This window comes from Lissotriton vulgaris, chromosome 3_1 (genome assembly GCF_964263255.1).
Source record: "Lissotriton vulgaris chromosome 3_1, aLisVul1.2, whole genome shotgun sequence".
Taxonomy (NCBI): domain Eukaryota; kingdom Metazoa; phylum Chordata; class Amphibia; order Caudata; family Salamandridae; genus Lissotriton; species Lissotriton vulgaris.
In genome coordinates this window covers 83,258,346-83,276,763 of record NC_141689.1, presented here as the reverse complement: position 1 = coordinate 83,276,763, position 18,418 = coordinate 83,258,346, and the positions used below count along the sequence as shown (strand labels likewise).

At 51.1% G+C, this 18,418-nt stretch overlaps 1 protein-coding gene across 1 annotated transcript in view; it reads left to right on the top strand.

Annotated features, from left to right (window-relative positions):
- LOC147725993 (uncharacterized) overlaps positions 1-18,418 on the top strand; it is a 273,904-nt gene that overhangs the window by 241,429 nt on the left and 14,057 nt on the right. The window contains exon 8 of the mRNA XM_086960111.1: positions 1,101-1,219. Coding sequence (XP_086816237.1) covers positions 1,101-1,219 — 119 coding nt within the window. The remainder of the gene's footprint in view (positions 1-1,100; positions 1,220-18,418) is intronic.

The window sequence follows — 18,418 nt, the reverse complement described above, 5'->3', positions numbered from 1 at the left end:
ATTTTTAGGAAATATACCCATAGATGACCTATTCAGAGCTGCAACGTGGTCTACACTTCACACATACACCAGACACTATTGTGTAAACGTGATAACAAGCTAGTGTGGGCCAGGCAGTTTTAAGTACAGTATTTCAGACCACTGCAACAGCTAAAGGTTAGCCACCTCTTTGGAAGATAACTGTAATATACCCTGTGCATAGCATGTGATCTACAGCTCACATGTCTTGAATGGAAAATGCTACTTATCACAGTATGCATCTGTTCATGGCATGTAGAGCTGTAGAATCTCATTCACCTGCCTCCCCGGGAACCTATACCTGATGAAGTGCTATTTTACTTAGATACAATATAATACATGGGCATCTCTTTTACTACTCCCATTAACTCCATCATCGCCCTCTGCGGCAAACAAGCTAAGGATGGAGTCGATGCCCATGCGCACTATCACTGAAAGGAGGAGTCACCTACCTCGTGACTGGAAAGACTTCCTCTAACCAAAACAGAGTGCAAACATCCAGACCTAACACTAGATGGCAATCTAAGCATACCATAAGATTCAACAGCTCTACATGCCAAGAACATATGCATACAGTAGTAAGTAGCATTTTCCTTCTATTGGATTCTCTACGTAACTGCAAATTCCTTGCCAACCCACTCTCCCCTCGATTCTGGGAAACTGATTCTTGGGTCTTCAAAAATTATTTTCAATTTAAAGAGCTGCACACTAGCACAATCTGAATACTAAGGCTCTGCATCCTACTATGAGGACAGATATCAGAAAAAAACGGATGTCCGAGTGCGAAGGTGTCATCCATGTAAGTGCTCACAAGCCCATCCTGGCCAGGACAGATCAGACGCTGAGACACAACGGTATTGCTAAAGAAACATGTCTCCAGATTCAGTCTGGTGCCTGTGGGGCACTAGAAAGAGCGTTACATAAGGTAAGAAACTTGCTATTTTACACCTGGTTTTCACTAAATCGTGCTTGTGTAAATCTAGCTACTTATAGATTTAATTTTTTGACCTGTTAAATTTTAGCTGCCATTATTATGAACTGCTATTGTTTAGTAAATTGATGTTTGACACTTTGTTTTCAAGGATTGGAGTTTCTTATTCCTAAAACTGGATACTTTTGTGAACTCTGTTCACTTTTCTACATGGATGACTCTTCCAAAATAAAGCACTGCAAGACTCTGCGTCATTACAACTGTGTAGAGGTAAGATGCATTCATGTACTTATTACAGAGCCACTAAGAATCAGGAATGGGTGGACTCTTGATCACTAAATTACACATTTATTCACAATGAGGTGTGGTAGATGAAAGGTGCTGGCTGTCTCAGCATTCATATTAAATATATTTGTCCACCTCTTATTTCTACATATATTATTCCAGAGGTCTCTCTAACTACTTTTTATTGGTCAATTTGTCTGTTGCTTCTGCCAGTCAATTTGTGTGCTATGTAAGGGTGTCATAAATGTGTTTGGCAGAGTAGCTACTAAGTCTTTGAACGCTGGCATTATAGGTTGTATGCAAGTTGCAATGTTCACAATGTTTCCTCTTTAAGCACTTACATTAAAATGTTACTGATGCAAATTAGGTTCTCTTCCAGGGGATCCTCTTCAATAGTCATTAGCACCGAACATTCCCGCCCATGCGTGGGGACCCCAGAAGTAATGAAAAAAAATGGGTATGGAGCAGCCCATCAAAACATTGTTAGGCAAACAAAAATGAGGCCCATTGCTGCACAAAGAGGTTTACTTTCCAAATTTCTGCAACGACTGCTTCCATATCTAATGTTTTGGCAATTTTTGCCTTGCTCACAGAAGGCAGTGCAAAAGCTCAGGTGTGCTTGGGTGTGCTTTAAAAAGAGATAAATCACGTGACTGGATTTACCATACTTCAAGTCCCACGGTGCTTTGCTCATAGTCTTATGAACATGGTTTGGAAGTTCATGAGTATAAAACAGTCAGGTGAGTTGGTGAAATGCTTCATTCTGTAGTAGGGGATCTCTGTGTATAGTCATAATCTAGTGAATAGTCCCACCCATGTGCGCGGACCCCGGAGCAATCAAAAATAATCTCTTAAGCTGTCAAAACATGCAGACCTGCATAGACACTTAAGAGAGAATTTAAAGACAGATAATGCAGCCTATATCCACAGGCTACACTGTCCAATACTTCAACTGGAAATTCCACCAAAAACCACAACAGCACAGCCTGTCCAGGGTTTTCCACAGAGAAAAACCTTGCTTTGAACAGCAAAACCCTCTGGAATGATAGAGAGGAAGGAGTGGACAGACAAGCCCCATAGGCTGCCATTATGTGGCTCAAAACAGGATACTGTGCCTTTAAGAGAACTTCCCAGAAGCCTCACAGTATCCCAGAATGCAGTGCAGGTCCCTTTCACCTTCAGTTCTTTTTTCCGGCTCCTGCTAGCAGGACCCTGGAGCATTAGCTCTTCTTTTCTGAGCTTTTTCTATACTATTTTTGTGATATTTTTGGATTTTTGTAGCTTCACTCGACGTCTTTGGCCTTTATCTGCATTCTGCTGTGGTTTTTTGGTAGAATTTCTGCAGTCTTTTTGTCTTTAGACTATTTCTAGTCTGACATGTGCTTTGTCTGCAGCTGAACTGAAGGCCAAAGCTGAAGCTCACAGGGTTTGTACTCTGTGCTTGCCTGTGTCTTTGGACACCTGTCTTCTCTGTACCTTCTTTTCTAGGGGGCTTCGGCTTCCAGGTTTCAAACAGAGGAGTTTGAAGGCATCTTCAGCCTCTGGGTGAGGTGAGGGTAGGTCCTCTACCGAGTCCCATGCTGTACTGTCTGGGGTTGTCCCCAGTAAGGGCACGTCTGAGCTATGACGCGGTTCCAGTCGGCACGTGGAGTGCCTGGAAGTCATGGAGTGCCTCGACGTCGACGTCATGGAGTGCCTCGACGTCGACGTCATGGAGTGCCTCGACGTCGACGTCATGGAGTGCCTCGACGTCGACGTCATGGAGTGCCTCGACGTCGACGTCATGGAGTGCCTCGACGTCGACGTCATGGAGTGCCTCGACGTCGACGTCATGGAGTGCCTCGACGTCGACGCCATGGAGTGCCTCGACGTCGACGCCATGGAGTGCCTCGACGTCGACGTCAAGGATTACCTCGACGTCGACGTCAAGGATTACCTAGACGTCGACGTCATGGAGTACGTCGACGTCATGAAGTGCCTCGACGTCGACGTCATGAAGTGCCTCGACGTCATGAGGTGCCTCGACGTCATGGAGGGCCTCGAGCATGGAGTTTCTCGACGTCGACGCCATGGAGTGTCTCGACGTCGACGCCATGGAGTGTCTCAACGTCGACGCCATGGAGTGTCTCGACGTCGACGCCATGGAGTGTCTCGACGTCGACGCCATGGAGTGTCTCGACGTCGACGCCATGGAGTGTCTCGACGTCGACGCCATGGAGTGTCTCGACGTCGACGCCATGGAGTGTCTCGACGTCGACGCCATGGAGTGTCTCGACGTCGACGCCATGGAGTGTCTCGACGTCGACGTCATGGAGTGTCTCGACGTCATGGAGTGTCTCGACGTCGACGTCATGGAGTGTCTCTATGTCATGGAGTACCTCGACGTCATGGGGTTCCCCGACGTCATGGAGCAGTGTTGCTCGACGTCATGGTGCGGTGATGCTCGACGTCATGGAACGGTGATGCTCGACGTCATGGAGCAGGGATGCTCGACGTCAGGGGACAGTGAGACTAGACGTCAGGGGACAGTGAGACTAGACGTCATGGAGCGGTGAGGCTCAACGTCATGGAGCAGTGATGCTCCTTTTGGGGCATTGGTCACTTGGGCTCTGCCCTCTTCCGTTGGGTCAGGACGTCACCGTTAGGGATGGCTCGGCGTCTCCTTGGTTGACACCTAGTGACATTTTGACGTCTCAGTGTTGGTTGTCATAGAGACAGTCACTGTCTTAGTGATGGTGACGTCGTAGTGAGGTTGGCGTCATCTGTTACAGCCGCAGGGTACTGCCGGCTCTTGACGCCTGGGTCTGGTTCCAGGCCTCGCTCCTTGGTGAGCCTCCCGTCGTAGAGGGGACTTTGTGTTCCCGGCACCTTCCAGTCACGACGCAGAGCAGTTGATCAGCGTCGAGGAACCCTTCTGATGGGGAGTTTGTGGTTACTCACCACGTGTACACGAGGGACGTTTGTCCTTTTGCTTAGTTTTGAGTGCTTGCATGCCTCACGTCTGCTAGGTCGCCTCCTGCTCGACCACTACTGGTGAGACCACCGGGGATGTTTCAAAATCCCCTCGGTTCCCTCTTCCGTCCACCTCCCCAGGGGCCTTTTGCCCCTCAGTCTGCGAACCTCCGTGCCTTGATGCCAGGGATGCGTCTGCCATGAGTACGGGGAGTCCCTCTCCGACTCTTTACTGGTTGGCGGGACTTACCTTTCGTCCACTACCGCCTGGCAGGAGGTTCTGGCTCCGACCGTGCTCCTGACTTGGTCGCAGGGGTGGCGGCATGTAGGCCTCGCGCTGTGGCCCGCGGTTGTTGGACCGTTGTTGTGAGATCCCTTCGTGGGGGGGGGTTTCTTCACCGGTTTGTGGTTCCTCTGCCGAGAGACAGGAGGGAAGCCTTACAAGAGGTGGTCTAATGGGCCTGATAGTTTCGGATCTAGGCATCGGTGTCGGAGCGAAGTTTTTCTCTCCTGCCGACCCCCAGGTATTGTGGGTTTGTCCTACATTGCCATACTTTTATTTGCCTGACGTCTCTGCAGCCTGCGGCTCAGCAGTGTGCTTCTACTCTCCCGTTCTTTGGGCAACCCTTGGGTTGCCATGAGAGTAGTGAGTGGCCCGCATGAAGTCTGAATCGGAGACTTTTGGACGGCTGTAGGTTTGGGGCATGGAGTACGGCCTAAGGCCTTCTGCCCTTTCTAGCGGCGTTTTTCCTCCCAGGATTTGCCGGTGGTCCCGGGCCGCCATTTAATGCTTTACAAGTATATTGCGCGCATTCGCGGGAGAGCTTGTGGCTCCTCGGCGAACAAAGGCCGGCTGGGTCTAAGTCAGTCTTCGGTTCATCGGCCCTCCTCCAGCACTTCCTCCGGTCGGCTCGCGGTTTCAGCGGTGCGAGCTCTAAGCAGAGGCCGTTTTTCCTGTATAGGACAAGGGCGATAGAGGACGTACCTCTGTCTCAAAAGAGGCGAGGTCTGTACTCCCGGTTCTTCTGGTTCATGAGAAGGACAGGAACGAGTTCAGGCCCATTCTGGATTTGCGACAAGCAAACAAGTGGATTCGCAGTAGAGGAGTTTCGCATGCTGTTGTTGCATCAGGTTTATGCTCTGCCGCAACAGGGAGATTGGCTTGGTGCCATAGATCTACGGGATGCATACTCCCATGTGCTCATTGCACACAGGAAGTTCCTGCGATTCCAGGTCTGCGCCCATCATTATCAGTACACAGTACTGCCAGTCGGGCTGCAGTCTGCGCCCAGACTATTCTCGAAGTGCATGGCAGTGGTAGCTGCACGCCTGTGGAAAAACGAGGTGGCTTCTCTAACCGTGCCTGGACGATTGGTTGATCAGGGCCTCCTCCTTCTCGGAAGCTCAGGCGCACTTCAGGAGGACGTGCGTTCTCTGGAACGAGCTGGGGTTGCACATCAACATGTCCGAGTCTGTCCCCATTCCGGTCCAGTGCATACAGTACTTGGGAGCCTCCGTCAATACGCTGTCAGCAAGCGTGTCTCCTTCGGTGGAGAGTCGATTATCTCCCCTTGGGAAGGCTCAGGCTCTTGTGACCGCCCCATCTACGGTAGTGGAGACGGTGTCTTCTCTACTGGGGTCGGTGGCCTCTTGTATGTTCCTCACGCCACACGCACGGCTGCTCATGGGACCTTTGCAGGAGTGCTTGGAGGATCAGTGGGATTAGAGGAAAGGATCCTTGGGCGACAAGATACGACTGTCTCTGGGTGCTCTTCAGTCTCTGAAGTGGTAGTGTTCAGCGGAGAATCTCCTAAGAGGGGTTCCCTTTCACAAGGACATTTCCACACAGACTGTCGTGACTGATGCGTCTCCCCACGGCTGGGGGGGGCGCTTTCCGGAGACTTGCAGATACAAGGAACGTGGTCCCCGATGGAGTCCACGTATCACATTTTCTGGGAACTCAGAGCTGTTCCCTTGGCATTGAAGGCGTTTCTTCCGTCCTTCCACACCAACTCTCTGCTTGTACAGACGGACAATTTGACCACAATGTATTACCTCAACGAGCAGGGGGGTTCGAGATCGCGCACTCTGTCGCAGGAGGCGCAGGCGATCTGGCGACTGATTTTAACGGCTACCCATCTGCCAGGTGTGCAGAATGCTCGGTTATACTTGCTGAGCAGACTGATTCAGGAAAGCCATGAGTGGGTCATAAACGACGAAGTACTAGGAGAAGTCTTCGGCGAATGCCGAGACTTCGCCTCCAGGTACTGCCTATGGGGAAGCTGGGGAATGCGTTCTGGATTAACTGGTCGAACAGCTTTCTGTACGCTTTTCCACCTTTTCCCTTGATTCCGGCGGTGTTCATCAAGCTGTCCCAGTCCAGGGCGCGGATGATCCTGATTGCCCCGGAATGGCCCAGACAGTGGTGGTTCACGGACCTGCTTCACCGGTCTCTCCGTCCTCTCATACGGAGGCCTTGCAGGCCGGACCTTCTCGCACAGTTCAGGGGGCAGACGTTGCACCCCAACCTCTCGTCTTTGAGTTTGGCTGCATGGCTCCTGAGATAGTGTGATATGGCCATTCGAATCTACCAGAAGTTTGTATGGACATACTGAAGGAGGCTAAGCATCCTTCCACTAGGACTTCTTCTGCTTAATAGTGGAAGAAGTTTATGCATCTGGTGCATGTCCAAGGACCATGCCCTGTCGACGTGTAAGGAAGATGTCTTCCTTCTGTATCTTCTACGCCTGGCGCAGTCGGGCCTTAATGTCTAATCAATTACGGTTCATATTGCTGCGCTGACTGCCTACAGGAAATGCCCTTCAGACTTCCTTCTTCCAGATCCCTGTGATCAAAGATTTTTTGGAAGGCTGGAAGAAATCATTCCCTCCTGTCTGGCTTCCTTCGTCTTCATGGGAATTGAATGTGGTGCTGTCCAGATTGATGTAGGAGCCTTTTGAACCTATTCATAGGGCTTCGTTTCAGCATCTGTCCTGGAAGGCGGCGTTCCTCGTGGCCATCACATCGGCCCGCAGGGGGAGTGGTATTCAGGCGTTGTGTTGCCAAGGACCTTATACTGTATTTCAAGCTGCTGAGGTTGTTACGCATACTCATCCTAAATGTCTTCCTAAATGTCTTCCTACGGTTCTTTCTGGTTTTCATGTCAATCAGACAATAACTTTGCCTACGTTTGTTCAGAATCCGGCATCTCCAGCGGGAAGGTCCCTACATTCCCTGGATGTTAGGAGGGTGTTGGAATTTTATCTGGCTAAAACCAGAGATATTCGTGGTTCAGATCAATTGTTTGACAATTATGAATCAGTCTGGACCGGTTTTGCTACCTCAAAACAGTCCATCTCTAGGCGGATTGTGTCCTGTACACTATTGTGTTACCAACAGACTAATACGACCTTAGGAGGTAAACCTAAGGCTCATTCCACCAGGGGCAAAGCTGCCGCGACTGCTTTGCTGCTTAAGGTTCCGATTGCAGAAGTCTGCATGGCCGCCACTTGGAAGACGGTCCATACCTTGGCTTAGCATTACTGTCTGGACACTGATACCAGGGCAGATGCTCAGGTTGGGCAGGCTTCGCTGCGAAATTTGTTCGCACAATAGTGGTGTTATTTCTCGTTTCTCCACCGCCGCTTTGGTGTGGGGATGGGCTTGCCATTCTATTCACTAGATTATGACTATACACAGAGATCCCCTACTACAGAAGGAGTAGTTTCTGTCCTGTAACTCCAGTTCTGTAGTAGGGGTATCTCTGTTATAGTCATAAGCGCCCGCCCTCCTCCCCGGTGGAGAGAGATATTCATGTTAGGAATGCTACAGGTCTGGCGTGTTACGCCTTCAAAAAGAACTGAAGGTGAAAGGGACCTGCACTGCATTCTGGGATACTGTGAGGCTTCTGGGAAGTTCTCTTAAAGGCACAGTATCCTGTTTTGAGCCACATAATGGCAGCCTATGGGGCTTGTCTGTCCACTCCTTCCTCTCTATCATTCCAGAGGGTTTTGCTGTTCAAAGCAAGGTTTTTCTCTGTGGAAAACCCTGGACAGGCTGTGCTGTTGTGGTTTTTGGTGGAATTTCCAGTTGAAGTATTGGACAGTGTAGCCTGTGGATATAGGCTGCATTATCGGTCTTTAAATTCTCTCTTAAGTGTCTATGCAGGTCTGCATGTTTTGACAGCTTAAGAGATTATTTTTGATTGCTCCGGGGTCCGCGCACATGGGCGGGACTATTCACTAGATTATGACTATAACAGAGATACCCCTACTACAGAACTGGAGTTACAGGACAGAAACTACTCCTTAATCACTGTCTGCTTTTGAAAATGAAACATTTTGCAGCACGATCGTAGCAGGAGTCATCCTGCTCGAATCCCTTCCTTGCGCTCTCCCTTTCGCTTCCATTGGCATCTCCCTGGCGGGTTGGGTGCACAAGTGAGCTGGGCTCCTCCATTGGATTCCGAAAGCATTTTCCCTGTTCTCTTCCAAGGGAATCCTCATCAATAGTCATAAGCATTAGAATATTCCCGCCCATGCGCGGGACCCCGGAAACACTATGTTCGAGGCATGTGGGCTGCTCAATTCATATCTGTGCATAGAACGCCGCCTAGTGTTGGTTCCGGATGATTGCACATTGTTGTCCTGGAAGAGTCTTCGAAGTATCACGAGATAGGTGGCTCCTCCCCTGGACTACAGTGCGCATGGGCATTGACTCCATCCCCAGATTGGTTTTTTCCGCCATTGGGTTCGGATGTCTTTGGTTCCCTCTTGTCGGAATCGATAAGAATTGACTTAACTTTACTTGAGATCAAAGGGTCTTTAGGACTTGCGTCGGTATTGTCTTGCGTTCGGCTTCGCAACTTCCTCGGCTTCCAGCCAAGCTTGTACTTCCGCGTGCTTTCGGCGCGGAAGGGCCTAGTCGACGCTCCTAACTCTACGACCATCCATCATGGAACGAAGTCCATTCAAACGATGTCCGGTGTGTGCCTCGAAGTACCCACATATCGACGTACACCCGGTGTGCAACAAGTGCCAGTCGCCGGACCACGACGAGGCCAAGTGTATGGCCTGTTCCAGGTTCCGGTCCAAGAAAACACTCAAGCTCTGTCGAGTTGCGCGCTTGGAGGCCCAGCAATCTGCACCGCCGCCAACGGACTTCTTCGATGCTGGGGAGGTCGAGGATGAAGATATCCAGGACGTCTTGGAATCTAACCCCGCGTCAGACGTCGAGGACGACTACGACGCCGAGACCGAAGATTTCGGTGAAGTCGTCGAGGAGGTAGGGGACGACGACGGGGCCCTTGCCACCATGGAGTATAACTCGGACGAAGAGCTTCCTCAGACTGACTCAGGGGCCTTTCAAATACATAAGGCCCAGGTCGAGGGATCGCCTTCGGGCCTTACCCGAAACCTTGCTGCGAGTTCCTCGGCCCCGCCTGCTGGCCCGGCCACGGACATTGGTACCGATTCACTCCCGGTGACACAGAAAACGAAAGTGAAATCTACGGTCTCAACGCCGGAGATATCTAAACCGAAAGTGCGCATCGCATTGGTCGGATCGAAGACTTCGGAGGCCTCGGCGCCGAAGAAATCTAAAAGGGCCGTCGAGCCGAAGAGCCACGTCAAAATGGCCGAACCGAAGGCTACTGCATCGAAGGTGAAGGTGAAGGGGTCGGACGCGGCGCATCGGCACCGAAGACTGTCGAGGTCGGCAAGGGTCGATTCGATCCCAAGAAGACGGTCGACCCCAAAATGTCTCTTACCGACCCGAAGAAGCGGCCAGACGACCCGAAGAACATCTCTGCCCCGCTTCCACACGACAAGGCCAAGGGGGCTGCGCCAAGTGCGTCGACTCCGAGGGGAACATCGTCGGACTCAGCTCCAAAACCAACCGCTAAGGAGCCTGTCGAACCGGCGCGTCCATCCGCCGCATTCACTAAAAAGGTTACAGAGTCCCTACAGCGCATTAGGGACGGCGCCGCAGCGGTCGAGCCGAAGGACCCCCCGCCGGCGAAGCCCCTGGAACTGGTTCTAGCCGGCAGATGCGTAGTGAGCACCGGGGTGCCACTTGCAGTCACTGTAGGAAGGTACATCCTGACTATGGTTGCCCCCAACTTTTTGCCCTGTGTTTTAGCTGGTTTTTGACATAGTCGACCTGGGGCCCTGCCAATCAGGACCCCAGGCCTACTGCTCTCTCTGTAAAATGGATTCCATGTACCCTAGGTGCATTTCCAATTGGTACTGGGCCACCTTATCAGACCCTGTAACTCAGGGCATAGGTGTACCCAGGGCTGCCAGGGGCTGCAGCATGTATTATGCCACCCCTGGCTGGCCTCTTAAATTTGACACAACTGGCTGCATGACAGCTGGGGCAAAGTCGTGTAACCACGCTTTGCTGTAGGTGTAGTATACCTATACCTAACCCTAAAATGGACACACAGATTCCTATCAGTCACTCCTATGGCAGGCCTTGACAATCCTGAAGGCAGAGTGCTTGGAATCGTGTGAGATGGTGCTCTGGCATGAGCTGAGCCTGTCTGCAGCTTGCGGAACCAAGTCCTAATAGCTGTTCCATGATATCGCATACCATATACTCTTAAGTGCATTATAATCCTCGCCGTTAAATGCTAACTTTGGTATTGCTTTATCAAAATGTCGAGTAAGGTGTCATACGAATTGGAATACTAACCCCTCGCCAATTCTGGCGACGGGGTTAGCATTCCACCCTTCTAGAGGGACACGACATGTATGTAACTGTGAACCCCGGTTAAAGTTAACTGAAGCCTCAGCTCCACAAAATGGATGCTGCCACCACAGACACGAGTCTGACCCCCTGCAGCTGGGAGTCCCTCCAGCGAGGGGAGCCTGGACAAAGGGTTTCCTGTCAGGGGCGGTGCTAGCACCGTCCCAGACATGGTTTTGTGTATCCTGGGTAGGCAGGGCTTTTCAGGAAGGTGACTGCTGAGTGGCACCCCGGTGCTCACTACGCATAGGCCGGTCTGAACCAGTTCCAGGGGCACACCAGCCCCTGGCCTGGGGAAGTCCGGCATGGCTGAGGGGTGTAACCACCCCCCACCTAGTCCCACCCATAGGCAGGACCTAGTCACCGGGTCAGCCCCCTTTTTTAGTATAAAGATGGGAGCGGGCCCCCTGTTCAAATTAGATGATCTTTGGAATCAAGACACGACTTTCTTCGAAAGGACTTCACGATTTCTTCCTCAAGATTCTCCCTTGTGGCTAAGGAGTAGTCACCCTGCATCCGCAGGCACCATCCTAAAGAACACTGCGGTCTGCTGCAAGTCCTTCATCACGAATCCGACGACCCAGCTCGACGAGACCCGGCTTCCCTGGCACCTCTGACCTCTACTCACCTCTACAGCCAAGCTGAGAACCGTGAGTGCGACGAGACCTCGAGGGACCGACGATCGCCAAGACTGCACGACATCTTTACTGCAAGCCCACCGTGTCCTCCACGGGTGAGTGCTTTGGGGTCCGAGATGCCCCGACCCTGCGCAGCTCCAGCACCCAAGGTCAGCCTCCCTGCATCTCCACGATCTGCGTGGGGCCCTTCTGCTGTTTGCTGTGCACCGCGTTGTTTGGCTACTAGCCGGCTGGCTTGTGGCCTTCTGAACGACGCCCGACGACATCACTGCTGCTGGTCTGGTTGCTCCAGACTGGCCCTTGCTTCCTTCTTCAAGAGAGGCACCCCGGACCCTCCTGGTCCACTCCAGACGCCATTTTAGGTCCACCGCGTGGGCTTGAATTTGCCAAGGCTTTGTTGCCCAATCCTGGGTCCAGCGACCCCGACAGCTTCTATCTTCGTGGGACAGCTCGATCCTCCTTCCTGGTCGCCGACAACGCCTCCTGGTCCGTGAGATCTCCGAGCCCAGCGTCACCCACACGCCTTGTCGAGGTGGCTACCATCCGGTGCCCTCCTGGTGCCCACTGACTACTGGCTAGTAGTCTCGAACTTGGTCCCCTCTGCTTTCAGGTGTCATCTTCCATCGATCCAGGCTTGGATCCACCGACCTTTCTTCACTGGTCGCCTGCCAGCAACTTCTTTCTTCCAGGCTCCTGGTCCGTCAACGAGGATTCCCGACTGTAGGAGAGTAGGGTCTGCAATCCTATGATCACCCAGATTTTTTGCTTTTGTTTCACTGGTTTACGACTTTCTCTGGCTGTGGGCCTGCCAATCAGACCCACAGCCGGGCTGTTCTCTTTCTAAAATACCTCATGTACCCTAGGTGCATCTACCAATTGGTACTGGGCCACCTTATCAGACCCTGTAACTCAGGGCATAGGTGTACCCAGGGCTGCCAGGGGCTGCAGCATGTATTATGCCACCCCTGGCTGGCCTCCTAAATTTGACACAACTGGCTGCATGACAGCTGGGGCAAAGTCGTGTAATCACCCTTTGCTGTAGGTGTAGTATACCTATACCTAACCCTAAAATGGACACACAGATTCCTATCAGTCACTCCTATGGCAGGCCTTGACAATCCCGAAGGCAGAGTGCTTGGAATCGTGTGAGATGGTGCTCTGGCATGAGCTGAGCCTGTCTGCAGCTTGCGGAACCAAGTCCTAATAGCTGTTCCATGATATCGCATACCATATACTCTTAAGTGCATTATAATCCTCGCGGTTAAATGCTAACTTTGGTATTGCTTTATCAAAACATGTCGAGTAAGGTGTCATACGAATTGGAATACTAACCCCTCGCCAATTCTGCCGACGGGGTTAGCATTCCACCCTTCTAGAGGGACACGACATGTATGTAACTGTGAACCCCGGTTAAAGTTAACTGAATCCTCAGCTCCACAAAATGGATGCTGCCACCACAGACACGAGTCTGACCTCCTGCTGCTGGGAGTCCTTCCAGCGAGGGAGGCCTGGACAAAGGGTTTCCTGTCCGGGGCGGTGCTAGCACCGTCCCAGACATGGTTTTGTGTATCCTGGGTAGGCAGGGCTTTTCAGGAAGGTGACTGCTGAGTGGCACCCCGGTGCTCACTACGCATAGGCCAGTCAGAACCAGTTCCAGGGGCACACCAGCCCCTGGCCTGGGGAAGTCCGGCAGGGGAGAGGGGTGTAACCACCCCCCTCCTGGTCCCACCCATAGGCAGGACCTAGTCACCGGGTCAGCCCCCTTTTTTAGTATAAACATAGGAGCGGGCCCCCTGTTCAAATTAGATCATCTTTGGAATCAAGATACCACTTTCTTCGAAAGGACTTCACGATTTCTTCTTCAAGATTCTCCCTTGTGGCTAAGGAGTAGTCACCCTGCATCAAGCGGGCACCATCCTAAAGAACACTGCGGTCTGCTGCAAGTCCTTCATCACGAATCCGACGACCCAGCTCGACGAGACCCGGCTTCCCTGGCACCTCTGACCTCTACTCACCTCTACAGCCAAGCTGAGAACCGTGAGTGCGACGAGACCTCGAGGGACCGACGATCGCCAAGACTGCACGACATCTTTACTGCAAGCCCACCGTGTCCTCCACTGGTGAGTGCTTTGGGGTCCGAGAAGCCCCGACCCTGCGCAGCTCCAGCACCCAAGGTCAGCCTCCCTGCATCTCCACGATCGGCGTGGGGCCCTTCTGCTGTTTGCTGTGCACCGCGTTGTTTGGCTACTAGCCGGCTGGCTTGTGGCCTTCCGAACGACGCCCGACAACAACTCTTCTGCTGGTCTGGTTGCTCCAGGCTGGCCCTTGCCTCCTTCTTCGAGAGAGGCACCCCGGACCCTCCTGGTCCACTCCAGACGCCATTTTAGGTCCACCGCGTGGGCTTGAATTTGCCAAGGCTTTGTTGCCCAATCCTGGGTCCAGCGACGCCGACAGCTTCTATCTTCGTGGGACAGCTCGATCCTCCATCCTGGTCGCCGACAACGCCTCCTGGTCCGTGAGATCTTCGAGCTCCAGCGTCACCCACTCACCTTGTCGAGGTGGCTACCATCCGGTGCCCTCCTGGTGCCCACTGACTACTGGCTAGTAGTCTCGAACTTGGTCCCCTCTGCTTTCAGGTGTCATCCATCTTCGAGATCCAGGCTTGGATCCAACTGAACTTTCTTCACTGGTCACCGGCCAGCATCTTTTCTTCCGGCTCCTGGTCCGTCCACGAGGATTCCCGACGTCTTTTCAGACCTATGCAGCTGCAGCCCCTGGGCTAGGTAACTTCGGCATTTCGGTGCCCCAGCATAGCCTCACTATCCAAGGGTCAGAATCTACTTTCGTTTTCTCCCTACCAGGTCGGGTTCGCCCGAGAACACTAACTTTCTATTTCCTAGCTACCATAGACTTTTGTCCGCATCTCGCGTGAGAGTGCACACACTGCACCCGAGTCCCCTAGGCCTCCTAGTCGTAATCTAACGATTCCCTAGTCAAGTCCTAGCGATTCCAAAAGCTATTAGTACTGTACTTACCTGCTAGGAATTTCACATTCCACTTTTAGAGTATATGGTTTTCCGTGCCCCTCGGGCATTTGTATATACTGTGCTAACTTAAGTATTTTTGTAAGAGTTTTGGTTTGTGCTTAGTACCCTGTCCTCATAAAGAGTACAGGGCTGTTGTGATCTTTAATAAATAACTGTTTATTTTCATAACACTTGTGTGGTGTCCTTTCACTGGGTATTCAAGGGGTATATGTGTGGTAAACAGCTGGCTTAACACGCCCTCTCGAGTCTTTAGCCTTAGACTGCTCGTATCCATGCTACTAGGATAGCTGGTCTATAAGGTTGACTTACAACCAATCATCAATAAGGGTTGCTGGACTGATACATAGTGTGCACTAGAATAGTGACCACTGCATATCAGGCCACCTTCTCACACCGACGTCTTTTGAGTCCTATGCAGCTGCGGCCCCTGGGCTAGGTAACTTCGGCATTTCGGTGCCCCAGCATAGCCTCACTATCCAAGGGTCAGAATCTACTTTCGTTTTCTCCCTACCAGGTCGGGTTCGCCCGAGAACACTAACTTTGCAATTCCTAGCTACCATAGACTTTGTCCCGCATCTCGCGTGAGAGTGCACACACTGCACCCGAGTCCCCTGGGTCTCCTAGAAGTAATCTAACGATTCTATAGTCAAGTCCTAGCGATTCCAAAGCCTATTAGTACTGTACTTACCTGCTAGTAATTTCGCATTCCACTTTTCTAGTATATGGTTTTCCGTGCCCCTCGGGCATTTGTATATACTGTGCTAACTTAAGTATTTTTGTAAGAGTTTTGGGTTGTGCTTAGTACCCTGTCCTCATAAAGAGTACAGGGCTGTTGTGATTCTTAATAAATAACTGTTTATTTTCATAACACTTGTGTGGTGTCCTTTCACTTGGTATTCAAGGGGTATATGTGTGGTATAACAGCTGGCTTAACACGCCCTCTCGAGTCTTTAGCCTTAGACTGCTCGTATCCACGCTACTAGGATAGCTGGTCTATAAGGTTGACTTACAACCAATCATCAATAAGGGTTGCTGGACTGATACATAGTGTTCACTAGAATAGTGAGAACTGCATATCAGGCCACCTTCTCACATTGGTGAGCAGCGGTTGGGATTTGAGCTTGCTGTTGTTTTACCACACGTATCCTAAGAATATCTTGTTGAAAGATCACATAAGTACTTCAGGTACATATAACTAAGCTTAGAATACTCTGAGTTCTACTGAACCAGCTGTTGCAGCTCCTCAAGGCTTAGCACACCTTGGCTGCAACTCTTAGCAAAGGATCAGTAGGTAAACACATAGTGTAGGTAGGTGCATCACTTACACCACACTAGAATCAGCATGTCAGACAAAGGAGGAAACTCTGAGTATCCCCTTGTGTCAGTGGACCCTCCACAGGTCCTTACTTCAAAATATGCTGCTCTTAGCTTCCATGAGATGAGACAAGTGTGTACTCTCAGGAAACTAAAACAGGGGTCTAACCCCACCACTTCCTTTCTGATTGGTCTCTTAGAGGCTTATGATGCCAGTAGGGCTGGTAACCCAGACCCTTCTAATCCAGAAGGAAGTTTGCCCTCCTTACAGGGACCCTTTGATAGCCAGGACCATCCCCTCCAGGAAGCAGATGATGCTGAGGATGAGGATGATGACCAGTTGTCAGGGGATGAGGCAGATAAGGGACAGGTAGAAGTCAATAGACTAACCAGGTCCAACTTAAGCAGACATGAGCTTGGTACTAGGGGACTCCTGGGCCCACTCTCAGGTCAGCTTAACATTGGGAATGGACGAGTTAGGTCTCTATCAAGAGGCTCTAACAGATCCTTTCGAACCAATGGCTCTCTCAACTCTTCTCACAGAGGAATGTCTTCCCCTAAGAGGAGAGTGTATGAAGCTGAAGAAAGGGCAATCAAACTGAGGATTGAAAGGGAAGAACTTGCCCTGGCCAAAGAGAGACTTGCCCTTGCTAGAGAGCAAGAATTATGTGGGCTACAGCCCACTGGTGGCAGCAATAAACCTAGCAATAGGGAAAGGAGTTTTGATACAAAGCACCTGAATAAGATAGTGCCCCCCTTTAAAGAAGGGGATGACATCCACAAATGGATTACTGCTTTGGAGAGAGCCTGCACTGTGCAGGGTGTTCCCCAAAGTCAGTGGGCAGCTATCTTGTGGCTCTCCTTTGATGGTAAAGGTAGAGATAAGCTCCTCACCACAAGGGAGGAGGATGCTAACAATTACAAAATCTTGGAGAATACACTGGTTGATGGGTTTGGTTTAACCACTGAACAATACAGGATGCTGTTCAGAGACACCCAGAAAACTCAGTCTCAAGATTAGACTGACTTTGTTGATTGTGCCACTAAGGCTTTTGAAGGCTGGCTACTGGGTAGTAAGGTTACTGATTTTAAAGGATTGTATAATCTAATTATGAGGGAGCAAATCTTAAATAATTGTCAGAACCAGTTGTTACATCAGCACCTGGTAGACTCTGATCTGACCTCTCCACAGGAATTGGGTAAGAGGGCAGACAAATGGGTCAGAACCAGGGTTAGGCCTAAAAACCAGGGTGGTGACCAGAAAAAGGAATCAACCAAGCCTCAAGAGAAGGGTGGGGATAAATCCACAGAGAAGACTTCCCAAGGGCCCCAAAACTCCAACAAGGGTGGTGGGTCCCGGAACACTCCTTCAGAACAGAAGAAACCTTATTGCCATACCTGTAAACAGGTGGGCCATTACAAAAGTGATGCCAAGTGCCCTAAAAATAGCAATAAGGAAAACATACCCCCAAGTAACACTTCCAGACCTCCTGTTACCACTAGTGGTAATCCCCCAGGTGGTGGGAGTGCCCCCAAGAATGTGGTGGGCGTTACTTTAGGTCAGCAGGAGGACTATGGCCTAGCCAGGTTCCCTGACCACACTCTTGTCTGTGAGACTGGCATGGGGTTTGCCAACTTCACTACTGGACCCCACATTTTGGGAAAGTATAGACAAGAAGTTTTAGTGAATGGTCAGAAAGTTGAGGCATTCAGAGACACAGGGGCCAGCCTCACCATGGTGAGTGACCATCTGGTCCCCTCTGCTCAACTGACCCCTGGTTTTACTTATCAGGTGACAGACATTCATGGAGTGAAGAGAAGGCATCCCATGGCAGTAGTCAAGCTCAGTTGGGGTAATGTCACAGGGCCCATGAGAGTGGCAGTGACAGATAACCTACCTGTAGATTGCTTACTGGGGAATGACCTGGAACTCTCAGCATGGGCTGAGGTGGAGCAAGAAACTCACTCCAGAATGATAGGCCTATCCAGACAGGTTAGTGGGGCAGTAATAGCTACAGCCCCAGTCCAAGCACCATTCCTCCCTGAAAAGGTTGGAAGGGCAGTGGTAGCCACTGCCCAGGCTCAGACAGACTTTCCAGAACAGGATAGGAGGGCTGTGACAGTCACAGCCCAAACACAGACTGAGTGCCCTTCTGAAAAGGTTGGCAAGGTTGAAATGGTCTCAGCCTCTACTCAAACAGATAGTGAGGTTGTGAAGCCTGAAACAATGGATCACTCCACTCAAACAGCAAACCGCAGAGTTCTTAGATGGTGCCTGCGGATGCAGGGTGACTACTCCTTAGCCACAAGGGAGAAATCTTAAGAAGTCGAGTTCCTTTCGTAGAAAGTAGTATCTTGATTCAAAGATGATCTAATTTGGAAGGGTCCCCGCTCCTGCCTTTATCCTAAAGAAAGGGGTGGGTACGCGACTAGGTCCTGCCCTAGGGGTGGGACCAGGAAGGGGGGTGGTTACACCCCTCTCCCAT